At 33.6% G+C, this 13,685-nt stretch overlaps 1 protein-coding gene and 1 pseudogene across 1 annotated transcript; both read right to left on the reverse strand.

Moving 5' to 3' along the window:
- Positions 1–3,813: 3,813 nt before the first annotated feature.
- On the reverse strand, positions 3,814–6,597 carry LOC106323565 (annotated as a pseudogene).
- Positions 6,598–12,082: 5,485 nt separating this feature from the next.
- Positions 12,083–13,433, reverse strand: LOC106323037 (abscisic acid receptor PYL8-like). The gene is made up of 2 exons (XM_013761200.1): positions 12,815–13,433; positions 12,083–12,707 (listed from the first exon to the last, which is right to left on the reverse strand). Exons 1-2 carry the CDS (start codon positions 12,950–12,952, stop codon positions 12,495–12,497), a joined length of 351 nt encoding a protein of 116 aa, XP_013616654.1. The 5' UTR covers positions 12,953–13,433; the 3' UTR covers positions 12,083–12,494.
- Between the last annotated feature and the right edge of the window lie 252 nt (positions 13,434–13,685).

Consider the following 13,685-nt stretch of genomic DNA (forward strand, 5'->3'; position numbering starts at 1 on the left):
CGGTCTCGAGTATCAGAGAAGGTGATATGCAAACTAAAGGAGAAAAAACTTATAGAATATCTCTAGCATGGTACAAAGAGTACCATTAAGCGTGAATCAAATAGGACCACTCATGGTGATGTAGACATGCATGAATTCCCACAAGACATAGAAAATTATTGGATGTAGAATCGTTGTTGTAATATTTATCATTGTTTATAATAATATAAACAATGAGAAATTTGTTGATGAAGTACGTTAATATAAACAATGAGAAATCTCATGATATAATATAATTAGCCAATGTTTAAGAAAACACATAGCACAATTTTTATTTATGTATGGAGTTTGCTTGATTGTTGATTATCTTGATGACTTGGATGAAATTTGCTGATGAAGTCTGCTGATAAAGTCTACAAATGAAATCTGTTGATGAAGTACGTTAATGATGTATGCTAATAAAATATGATATTTCAGATTCATTCTAAAATTGTAAAGATCTTGAAAATCTAAAAACACTAATAAAACTAAATATGAAAATTTTGTTTGAAACTAGGTTTTATAAGATGAAATTAAGTTGTATAAATAATATTTACAGATCTCCAACAAAAATAAAAGTTAATGTTAATAAACTGTAACAAAAATATAAACAAATATCTGATGAAAAATAAATTTTACCTATGTTGGTAATTTAGCATACTTCTTGCAAAGTCTGCTAATGAAGTTTGTTGTGCAAGGTTTAGACCTGAAAATTTTGTAATGTAGAACTATGTTTATAATTTAAATATATTTTTTTATTTTATACCAGAAAAATTAATGTACTAAAAATCGGTATAGATGTCCACCCAGACGGTAAATCTCTCATAACCAAAAATATTTTTTAAATCTAATTTTATGTGATTCATATCGGTTTAAACGTTCTAAATCGGTTAAATCGATGAAAATCAGTGTAACTCGATTTAAGTTCGTATAACAGTATTAAATCAAACAATAATGTTCCATGTTCTTTGTCAATTAAGATATCTTCCATGTTCTTTGTCAATTACAATATAAGTATTCAAAAGAAGTAGGGTGGACAAATAAACCGAACCAAACTAAATCGAACCGAACTAATCAAACTCAAACCAACCCAAACCAAATCAACGTATATATCTCGATCATTGGATTAAAAGTTTTTATTAGCGGAACGGTTCGGTTTGGTTCGCTTTACAACTGAACTGGACTGAAAACCCAAAATATTTATTTAATTATGTTAACTAAATATACTAGTAACATTGAGATTTAATATAGTTAATCATTCAACATAAACGACTAAACATATTTTTATATATTTTACTTATATACAAAAAGAAAAAGAAAAACACGAACAACAATGAGAAACCATGACTTTTCTACACTTATTAAAACCAAAAAAAAATTCAATATAATCATTGTAAAACCAAAAAAAAACTCAATATAATCATTGTACTAGGTTTGAAGATAATGTTTTAAAATTGTTGGATTGTATCTTCTATATTTTTTGTGACATTTGTTTTTAAAATTAAAAATGAAGAAGTTAACAATTTATTGATCAAATAATGATTTGTTTTATGTTTTATAAATTATTTTTTGACCGAATGAGAACCAAATTTAAAACTAATCCGACTGAAATGAACCATACACAAACCAAACCGAACTCAAAGCAAACCAAATACAAACCAGACCAAGCCAAATAAATTTAGTTGACTGAAGTTAAAGTTTTCTGGGGTGTTAATGGGAATATGATTTATAATGAGTCTTAGAATTTTCAAGTATAGTGTTATTGGTTTATAGATTCTCACATTCTCGTTAAAATCTAGCGTTATTGGTTTGATGATTCTATAATTCTATACAAAATCAATTGTTATTCAAAAAGTTTAGATTTTAATGATTCTACAAATCTATTAAAGTAAATGTTACTGGGAGTTGAATTTTTAACATTTTAACTTACAAAACAAGATTTTGAGAATACTACGGAGGTGTTATTGGTTTATATATTTTAATTGATTTAGAAATCCATATAGTATTTATAAATCCAAGTAAAATATGCAAATCCGGAGGTGCTCCCTCGGATTTAAGTCTTTGTATTTTTAACCAAAAAATTCAAACAAATCCATTCAAATCCATTATAAAATCAAATATATTAGTCAATCCGTACGATGAATAACACTTGATTTGATATCGAATTTATGAATCATTAAACGAATAACACTTGATTTTAATACAGATTTGAAAATCATAGAACCAATAACACTAGATTTAGTTTGGATTTTCAAATACATTAAAATACAACAACCAATAAACAACCAATAACCGCTACTACGTAGGAGTTATTGGTTGTTGTATTTTAATGGATTTGAAAATCCGAACCAAATCTAGTGTTATTGGTTCTGTGATTTTAAAATCTGTATTAAAATCATGTGTTATTGGTTTAATGATTCATAAATTCTATATTAAATCAAGTGTTATTCAATTGTACGGATTTAGTAATATATTTGATTTTATAATGGATTTGAATGGATTTGTTTGGATTTTTTAGTTAAAAATACAAAGACTCAAATCCGAGGGAAAACCTCCGGATTTGCATATTTTACTTGGATTTATAAATACTATATGGATTTCTAAATCAATCAAAATAAATAAACCAATAATACATGTTTCCTTTGAATTCTTAGAATCATTACATTACTTTATTTTTATAGATTTTCACAATATATAAAATTCTCAACAACTCTTTCCAAATTTAAAAAATCTCTCAATTTTCTAAATCAACAAACTATATAGAAATCTAAGTCCCACTAACACCTCCTTAGAACTTAAATAACTAGACTGAACCGAAACCAAACCAAACCCGAATTTCAACAGCAGACCACGTTTACAAACAAAACGGATTGCAAAACAAAAAACAATAAAAAAAAAGTTTCAGAGTGGGGCAAAACATCACTAACGTATTCACCATCTTTGACAAGGTACACGATATATCGCATATGTTTTTTTGAAGTTGGTCCTCTTCCGATGCAGCTTTACATAGCTTACCAGTACCACTGACTGACTAAGAAGAATCACTGTCTTCTTCACCACTCTCTGTTGTGAACACAATAAGAGGAATGAGGGCAAAAACTTAATGCACAGAATAGAAAAGCAAAACCAAACTATGACTTACCATCCGTATCCTCCTTGACCATGTTCGAGAGATCACTAATTTGTTCCTCTTCTGTTGCTGCCTCACGTTCAACCTGTTTGACATTATGCAGAAAAAAATCAATGGACATTATAAAAAAGAGAATACAGTATATATTGGTTTGGTACTACAAATTCAGCATTTACCATGGACATGATGCAGTTGGTGTGAAACACATCCCCACAGTGATCACATGTGTATTGATACTTATGACCAGGGAACTTGGTGTCTAATCCGCAGATAGAACAAATTTTCGGGGCATAAATTTTCTTGAGGTTAACAATATGCTGATGGCGTTGGTTCTTAACATAGGTTGGAAACCCAATACATTCTTCATGGGCACACACGTTACAAATATCACAGGCGTAGAAGGACGCACCACATGGTTTATCGCAAATAGTGCAAGGGCGGGAGGAGTCATCCCTCAAAAAGTTGTAGAGACAGTGCTTGTGGGTCTTGATCCTTGTTGATATACCCACTACTTGGATGCATTTAAAATGGAAGCTGAGGGAGCAAGTGGAACAAAAGAAAACATACTTTGAACTATCAATATCCGGTTTGCAGGCAGTGCATTTGGATCCAGTTTTCCGTCTGGTCATATATAAAATGTGATTATAATGAAGTGGATGATTTTCTAGTGCCCGGTATCGCCTCCAAAGTTCAATACACTGAGAATGATAAATCTCTTCACAGTCAGGACATCACACTATGTTTCCATTGCACAGCCTGTCATCACAAAGAGTACAAGCCACCATATATGATCTTGAGACCATAACTTGAACCAAGTCATGTCCTCCTTTCAAGCATAATTTTCCTTCTTCGTATCTAATGAACTTTTGCCCCCGTTGTAACTCTCCAAGACGCATTTTAACGCTTACCGCGCATTTGGTACAAATGATGAAATCACATATGCGGCAGAATAGATTGAAATAATCTATCTTCTCTTTGCAGGTGTCACATCTCATATTAGTGACCCCTGCAGGATAACTTGGTAGAAGTGTCAAAGGATGATTCAAATGGAATCTATACCTCGACTGTTGACTTAGCTTTATGCAGTTATCATTGTAGAAGCCAGAAAACCGGATCAAAAGAAACAATATAATATAAACGACGTTAAGGAAAATATATAGACGATTCAAAACCGTAACGAAAATGAAACCATGGAGTCGAGACGAATCTCTTTCCTTAATTCTTAATATTCGCCCCGTTAGTGCGACGGATCTGTACGAATAAGAGTCCCAGGATAAAACCATGATAGGTTATCACGCGGCACCTGTGAAGAACCTCTAACGAACTAAAATTTCTACGAAACACTCTCTAGACTTACGCTATAGGATTTGCTGGTTTTGGTTATGCAGCACGTGCGCACGTTGGCGGAAATCTTGCGAGGATCTCGGAGGCGAGGCGTTACGAAACTTCCTCCGCAAGATCCTTTCTCGTTTAAACTTATCGTCACGAAGAGAGACTGCATGTTGTTTTTAAACGAACTACGTGTTGTTTAAAATAAAATGCATGTCCAAAAAGAATAGTTTTATTGGGCCGGAGGCCCTCCACCAAGACCAAGACCAAGACCAAGCCCACGCCCACGCCGAGCCGGACGGCGGCGGCGACGCGCGTGGGGAGCTCTCTCTTCCTCTGAGCTGTTTAACCTCTCATGTCATGAAGACATATATATACTCCTCCCAATCAACTCTCCCAACCAATCTGAGATGTTGTTAACTTCATTTCATTAAAGCCAACAAGGCTTTTTATAATAACCCATAGGCCCATTTGTTTTCATATTTTGCCATATATTATTTGAGCCATTAGACTTAATAATTAGGCCCAACAATCATGCGCCTCGAAACGACATGTCTCGCATTTCCATAATCTTCCATGTATATACCTATAACAAATCCAGCATCCTTTCTGAGACGCCGTAACGTAGCGAGACCTCAGCACATGATTATGCGAAACATCAATAACCTACAAAACATTTACCCTAAGAAAAATTATTATTTGAGGCCTCAACAATGCTGGGAGTCCGTAGTAATATAAATGTCATACGTTCCACGAGTTTGTTTTCTAATTCCTTAGTTTCACATTTATCATCGTGATCAGCTGGCCTTGTAAGTTTTTCACCAAGATGAGAATACAGATCTTTCAAGTACAGAGGGGAAGGCATTTCCTGTGATTCATAAAGTAACCTCATCATCCATACCATCAATTACTTAAAGAAAAGAAAAAATAATATATATATATATATATATATATATACCTCATTTAGAATGCACTCAATGTGACTTAAAAAACCACATTCTTCGCAGCAATAGGCATGATGTCCTGCGTGTACCATTGTCTCACAAACGTCACAATACTCCAAAGAGTCGTCTTCGGATAAGAATATTTTACAAACAAGTGGATGAATGTGATAAGATTTCTTGACAACGGACTCGGGTATCTCAAGACACTTGAAATGAGACCTCCAACCACACTCCACGCAATGATACAAATGGTCCCCATAGGACTCATCATCGTCTCTCATGCACACTCGACATCCGTTTTTAAATCTTAGTTTAGCATTATTAGCTAGATAAAACAACTTGTGGTGGTGAGACTTGTGCATCACACCTCGCAACAAGGAATCTGCACACCTCAAGTGAAGATAAAAACTGCATTCTAGGCAACTAAGCGGGGCACCTTCGACATGGAGTCCGCACGCATCACAGACTTTTCCACCACCACAAGTATGTGTGAAATCAAGGCGTGTGAGAGGGTGCGCCTGATGCACTGGATGTTGAATCTCTCGAGGAAGGTCAAGGCATCGCTCGTGAGCAAACAAGTAACATTGAGAGCAACCGTAGGATACAGCAGAAGGTGTAAGAGGAAGCTCACACATCAAGCAGGAGCCTCTAGCGTCTGGTCCTGGTTTACACCTCCTAAGGAAGTGCGCATGACTGTAGTGGAGCTTTTCTTCCGCGTACCAACTCGTCTTGATGTTGTTCAGGATGGCGCAACCAAGATCCAAGAAGATCTCAGTCTTTACACTTGTAATAAAGGGACTGATCAGAAAACAAATCCCCGCACCCGGAGCAGAGCTTGTATCTCTCGTTCCCGTCTTTCTTGCCTAGACAAAACTCGAGAGGGTGGTCTGGATGAAAATCATGTGAAACCTTGAGTGGTAGTTTCGAGCAAGCTCTACAGAGATCGAAGTTCCAAAGATCACATGCGAATTCTATAGGTTCGTCCTTGAAGCAGATGTTGCAGATGCCGTTGTCTATGATCTCCGGCGAGGTCAGCAGACATTCATGGGCGCCGTGCTTGAGCTTTACCATCGCAGAAACCGATTCAGATTGACTAATTTAGCTGTAGAGATTCTGAGAGACCATCATAATATAAAAGCACTCACATTCCTTCTTTTAAAGACCAGAAAACAATCATCTTTATTATTTTCTTTTTACTGTTTCAGTCTTATTTTACCATTCATACTCTGCTTTTGAGAACGACACTGACCGGGTCTGCCACAAACTCAAACTTTTCCATTTTTTATTTGTTTTGTATTATCATTCTATCTCTTTTTGTTTGATTTTAATTTTTTTGATTAAAGCTTGCAATTCAATCCTATATCTTAACTATGAAATATACTTAAAGTTGATATGCTTAAATACAAGTTTACCCTTAATTAATTATGAAATTGTTTAATTAATTTTTTTTATTTATTACTAAAAAAAGACAAAAGCAATCAAAGACATCGGCACCAGGCTATTAGGTCATTTTTATTCCACAAACTCACTAAAGAGTTTATTAAAAAAAAAATTCTACATTTTGTTTGAAAAAAAAAATTAATTAAAAAATGCACCAATCGCGGATCGCCACGTGTCGGTGGAGCCCGCGAACAGTGGAAAAAACTCACAACAAACGTCTCTTATTTTGCACACATAAGACACGGTTTTTATGTAAACCGTGGGCCCCCTTAAGATACGCTTTACATAAGAGCGGTAATGATGCTCTTAGCAATACAAGTAATGGGCGTGGATGGTATACACTCGACTTGACTTTATGGAAGAAAATGTAACACAAGTCAGAAAATAAGTATGAGACAACAGACGGGGAGGCAAAACAGCATCCGCTGACATGACCACTGGAGAAGCTACATGCACTAAAAGAGGGGTAACTACCCACCATAACTTTTTGACTTTTGGTGACAAGAAATCATGCATGCTTCTCCCAAACCAGAAGCATTGGAACATATACGTCACGGTGTTTAAAACGCAACAATCCTGTGCAAATGCATAAGACTACACACCGTACACAACAAGATAACCTAGACTAGACACCCAGAAAAAAAGAATCGAAACATTAGCGACTTACATACAAAGAGAGAGTCCCATATACCCTGAGAGATTTGAGACAACAATCGAACCAAATGATATAATCAGAAACGTCTTCTTGGGCTTCATGAGAAGAATCAAAGGTCGACAGGAAATCATGGTTGCAGGAAGAGAAATAAAAGGTTCAATAACTGGAACATGCTCATGATTCTTGAACAGAACCGTGAAAGAAGTCTGTGTGATTAGAGATTTCATGAGTGGTGGAGTTTATGAAATGTTTATGAAAAACTGTGTGATTAGAGATTTCATAAGTGGTGGAGCTTATGAGAATTATGTTGTGTAATTAGCGGCACAGAAAAGCATTTGTGGTTGGAAGTCAGTGACGACTGGTTAAGAGAAGCAGACAGATTTCTCAAACAAGACATGAAAGAAGGATATTTTGAAGATTCATATGGGTAATTTCAAAAGTGTTAACCCACAAGTGGAGGAACATCTGATGTTGAAACTTCAAGAGAGTTTTAATATCAAATGTTGAAACTTCAAGAGAAGTTTAACCCACAAGTGGACTTAATTACATCTAATGTTGAAACTTCAAGAGAAGTTTACATGGATAATGGATCGGTTTCAAATGTTAGGAGAAGCATAATGAATTCCATGGAAGAAACCAGTTTGGCCTTGGGAGTGTTCAGTGGTTGTTGTGAGAAGTCTTGTGGGTAATTTATTAACGTAAGTAGGCAGAAATCTTGACATAATGATTTAAGTGTAGCAATATGCAAGCATGTCTGCGACAAGAAGGATGCCGATCTAAAGCCATTATTGTTGTGAAGAGTTTGTTTCAGTTTTTTTTTTTTTTTTTTGTGATCAGACCAGAAAACATAGCTAATCGTTATGTTTGGGATCATTGCAAATAAGAACACATCGCAGCGGAAAACAAAGATATAAGAGAAAATTAGTTTCTCATGTGTATAAGAAGCTGAAACAACAAGAAGGCTGAGAATGGTTGTTGTATATAGAGACATGTCCAGAACAGTTCCAAAGGCAAGTCACTACAAGAAAACAGGGGGATTCTGATGGCCGAAATCGTCGGAAATTCGTCGGAATAGACTGATTCCGACGAATTTCTGACGAACCCGTCCGTCGGTATCGTTTCGTCGGAAAAAAAAAATCGTCGGAATTACGTCAGAACTTCCGACGACTTTCTGACGAATACCGAGAAACGTCATTCTGACGAACTTCCGACGATATTACGATGCGGATACACGAGACCAGAGTTCATCGGAAAAAGTACGTACCGACGGAGAACGTTCCTCGGACACTTCCGACGTAGAGTGTTCCTCGGTGCATTCCGACGAACGAGGTTCGTCGGTAAATTCCGACGGATATATGTCCGTCGGTATATTCCGACTACCACTGTCCGTCGGTATATACCCATTTTTTTTTCAAATTAATTTTGCATTTTTATATATTTTTTGATATTAATAAATTTAAAAAATCAGAAATTTAAAACTAATAATATTATAAAATTTAAATTCATAAAAACCGAAATAGGAAAAAAACATTCATAAAGTTTAAAATTCATACAAACCAAAATAAAAAAAAAACATTCCGAAAGTTTTAAAAAGCCGAAATAAACTTAGATGAACTCGAAGACATCAAACGATCTAGCTTCTGCATAATCTCGGTGTTGAACTTCTTCTGGGATGCCAACTCAGCAAGGATAGTGGCATTCTCCGAACGGATAGTGGCATTCTCGGAAAGGATAGTGGTGTTCTGCTCCTCCAATGCCCCAATCCGTTCATCTTTGTCATGTAGCTCCTCGAGAATCATGGGATCGGCATACGGAGCTTGCGAAGAAGATGCCGGATACGAAGAAGCACGACGGGCCAACCCAACTAAACGGCCTCCTTTCCTTTTAGGAACCGCCTACAAAAATATTTAAAGTAAGTAAATATGGACAAGTAAGTAATCGACATTATAAAAAAAATATATTAATAAAAAAAATTACCTTTTCAACCATCTCATTTATTTGCAATAGAGACAGGTTGGTTGAAGCTCCCGTGGAGTCGCCGTCATCAGAGAGAGGCTGAGATTGAGAAACTATCTCAGCTTCCACCAAATCAACTACACCTCTGATCACGGGGTCCTGAATTTGACCCGTCGTCTTGTTAGTGTGAGCCACCTTAATGAGTTGGAGACGATCAACGGGATTACCGTCATTTGCTTCGATCTAAAAAAACCGCCATTATTAGCCAAAAAATATATAAAATATTTATTTAAAAAATATAAAGATAAATAATAATAAAAAACTTACAAGTTCATCCTCCTTAGTAGACATGGAGCAAGCGCCGAGGTTGTGCACATACATCCCTTTCCCGCCACGATCGCTCTTCCGGTTCCTGGAGTTCCTAGAAGACGTCTCTGCAGTGTCTTCCCTCTCCCAATGAGCTATCAACTGCTCCCACACCCCCCCGTTGATGAACCGTGGCTTCTTGTTCTTCTGCCAAACTGTCTTCCACGCGTTTATCTGCTTTGTGTAAGAGTCCATGGCCTTTTCGTTGAATTTCTTACGGACTGTTTCCGTAAGATCGGAGTGCCAGTTGAACTCTTGCTACAAAACAAACACAATTTAATAAGTAAATATATGTAAAAAAATGTAAAAACTTAAAAAAAATGAAGGGTTACTATACCGCAAACTGACGAAACCACAACTCTCGTTCGTCGGAAGGGATCACACTCCACTTTGGATATCCAAAACGGAGCATGGAGTACATCATCTGGTTGATGCTCCGGCTAATGCCATTTTTCGACTTGGTGAACCTTTAAAAAAAAATACAAGTTAGCAAGTTAATTAAAGCAAAAAATATAACGGTACAAAAAAAAAAAAATACTAACCAAGTGCTATGGCCTCGTCGTGGGTTGAGTTGGAGAAACGGGAGATGCTCTCGACCTGGTTGTTGAACCAATAGATGAACCGGCATGACCCCCGGATCCTGTTGAGCAGCAGCGTGAGGGGCAGAGGGAGCTGGAGCGGGAATATATACCGGAACCGAGTCATGAGACGATACCGATGCACGGGAACCGCTCACCGAACTACGTCGAAGACGGGCTGCGGGGCGGGCTTCATCCTCGGCCCTAAAAAAAAAAAATTAACCCATCAAACATAGTTTATTAGTGGAAACTTAAAAAAAAATATTAAAAATTTTAAAATTTACTATACATGATTTACATATATATATATATGTATACAAAATTATAAAAAAATTATAAATATAGAAAAATGTTGTTAAAAATTTATAAATGAAGAAAAATGTTGTTAAATATTTATATTTTAAAAAAAAAATGTTGTTAAATATTTATTAGTGGAAACTTAAAAAAAAATATTAAAAATTTTAAAATTTACTATACATGATTTACATATATATATATGTATACAAAATTATAAAAAATTTATAAATATAGAAAAATGTTATTAAAAATTTAAAAATGAAGAAAAATGTTGTTAAATATTTATATTTTAAAAAAAAAATGTTGTTAAATATTTATTAGTGGAAACTTAAAAAAAAATATTAAAAATTTTAAAATTTACTATACATGATTTACATATATATATATGTATACAAAATTATAAAAAATTTATAAATATAGAAAAATGTTATTAAAAATTTAAAAATGAAGAAAAATGTTGTTAAATATTTATATTTTAAAAAAAAAATGTTGTTAAATATTTATTAGTGGAAACTTAAAAAAAAATATTAAAAATTTTAAAATTTACTATACATGATTTACATATATATATATGTATACAAAATTATAAAAAATTTATAAATATAGAAAAATGTTGTTAAAATTTATAAATGAAGAAAAATGGTGTTAAATATTTATATTTTTTTCAAAAAAACGTTTTTAAAAATCAAAAAACGTTTTTAAAAATAAAAAAAAACGTTTTAAAAAATCAAAAAACGTTTTTAAAAATAAAAAAAAACGTTTTAAAAAATCAAAAAACGTTTTTAAAAATAAAAAAAAACGTTTTAAAAAATCAAAAAACGTTTTTAAAAATAAAAAAAAACGTTTTAAAAAATCAAAAAACGTTTTTAAAAATAAAAAAAAACGTTTTAAAAAATCAAAAAACGTTTTTAAAAATAAAAAAAAACGTTTTAAAAAATCAAAAAACGTTTTTAAAAATAAAAAAAAACGTTTTAAAAAATCAAAAAACGTTTTTAAAAATAAAAAAAAACGTTTTAAAAAATCAAAAAACGTTTTTAAAAATAAAAAAAAACGTTTTAAAAAATCAAAAAACGTTTTTAAAAATCAAAAAATGTTCCAAAAAAAACTAAAACAACAATCCTAACTTATATATCCTAAACTATCCATTCAATCCTAAAATGTTCAATCAAACAACCTAAAATCCGAGATCAACTTCCAAAACCCTAAACAATTGAAAAAAAAAAAGGTTGAAAAAATAATATTAAGAAGGAACTGTGGCCATTATGGGTGCAACCAACTTTTAAGTGTTAATGGAGATTTTCACATCCCATAGATGCTATTGGTTCAATAAAGTTAGTAATCATAAAACAAAAAAAAAAGGTAGAAAAAATAAAATTAAGAAGGAACTGTGGCCATTATGGGTGCAACCAACTTTTAAGTGTTACAAAAAAAAGGGAAGAAGAGTGGAACCCCATGATCACATCTTTTAACATGTCTCTCTGCAAATTGTAAAGATTCCTGCAAGTGGTGGCAAAAGCCAAATCTCCAAAATCATATTTTGGATCTTCAGAGAAGAAAGAAACCAAAAATATTCATCAAATTGACAAACAAAAAAAAGTGTTAAATAAAGAAACTTATTATTATGTAAACGGTAAAATGGCGATTATTATTTGCCTTGTCCATCCTCAAAGAGACACTCTCTTTTTCCCTTTGAAAGCTTCATCCACCGCACCGAATCTTTCTCTCTTGACTCCACATTTCATTAAGTTTCTTCAATCTCTCTCTCTTCTCTTAGACTCTGTTCATGTGGAAGCTGTTGTGTCTTGAACCGCAAGGCGTTGGGAGATATCAGCTAAAGATTTAAGATTGCATTTGATCAAAGCCTCCACAAAGTAACAAGTCTCATCGTTTGTGTTCCCTTCTGGTACATCTACCACAAAGGACTCGATCACAAGCGTCCCTATTCTTCCTCCTTCAATGGTCTCAGGGTGAAGAGAGATAACTGATGAATAGTTCTAATCACATTTAATAAACAGAGCAACATGAATTAGAAAAAATGGGGTTTTAATACAAATGAAACATTGATTTAAAAAAAGAAAGAAATAAAGGTTGGTGCGTTTACCTTGAGTCTGTGATCTCCACCAACGATCCTCATGCTGAGAATATGCTCGTTCTCATCAAGCAACTCCAATCTCTCAGTGCTTCTAGTAGCTGGTAATCCTGACTTTACATCAACTTCTCTTACAGTACCAATCTCCATGTTTCCTTTCACCACACATTTACTGATAAATGGTTTGTACTTCTGTGGCTGATCGAATCTTCTCACAAGGGACCATACCTAATATAACCAAACAGATGATCAAAACCTAATGCATACAAAAGATTTTCCTTTTTTATTATAAAATCTAAAAATTTCTAAATCATCTCTTTCCCTCTACTTCAGTTACATTTACCACAAGAGATTTAGAAAACCTTCATCATAACCAGTTTGTAGATCATCTAGTCAAATCTATTCGCCCCAATCTAGCACTAAATGAAGAATATAATGCAAGAAACAGATGATAAATGCAATAAGTTAAACGACACAAAGATTTAATGTTATTTAGAAAATTAGTTAGAAAGATCTTGTTATTGGAGAAGATTTCAAATCTTAGAATACTATTGGAGTTATAAAACACACAAAAATATACTCTCTTGTTTCAAAACAATACATGTTTTAGAATTTTCAGACATATTAATAAAAACATATTAAACGTTAGTTATAAATACATAGGTTTTTGCGATTATTTGTTTTCTATAGTTCCAAGACAATAAGAAATCAAGAAATTTAATTAATGTTTTTGAAATTTACAATTGATCATTATTGATAATAAAATGCATCGAAAAATACAAAATATATAGTTTTGAAACAAAAAAAAAATTCTAAAACATACATAAAAGGAGGAAGTATATAAGAAATGAACAAGATCCCGGCTAACTAATGAAACCGGATC

Source organism: Brassica oleracea, chromosome C2, assembly GCF_000695525.1.
Source record: "Brassica oleracea var. oleracea cultivar TO1000 chromosome C2, BOL, whole genome shotgun sequence".
Classification (NCBI taxonomy): domain Eukaryota; kingdom Viridiplantae; phylum Streptophyta; class Magnoliopsida; order Brassicales; family Brassicaceae; genus Brassica; species Brassica oleracea.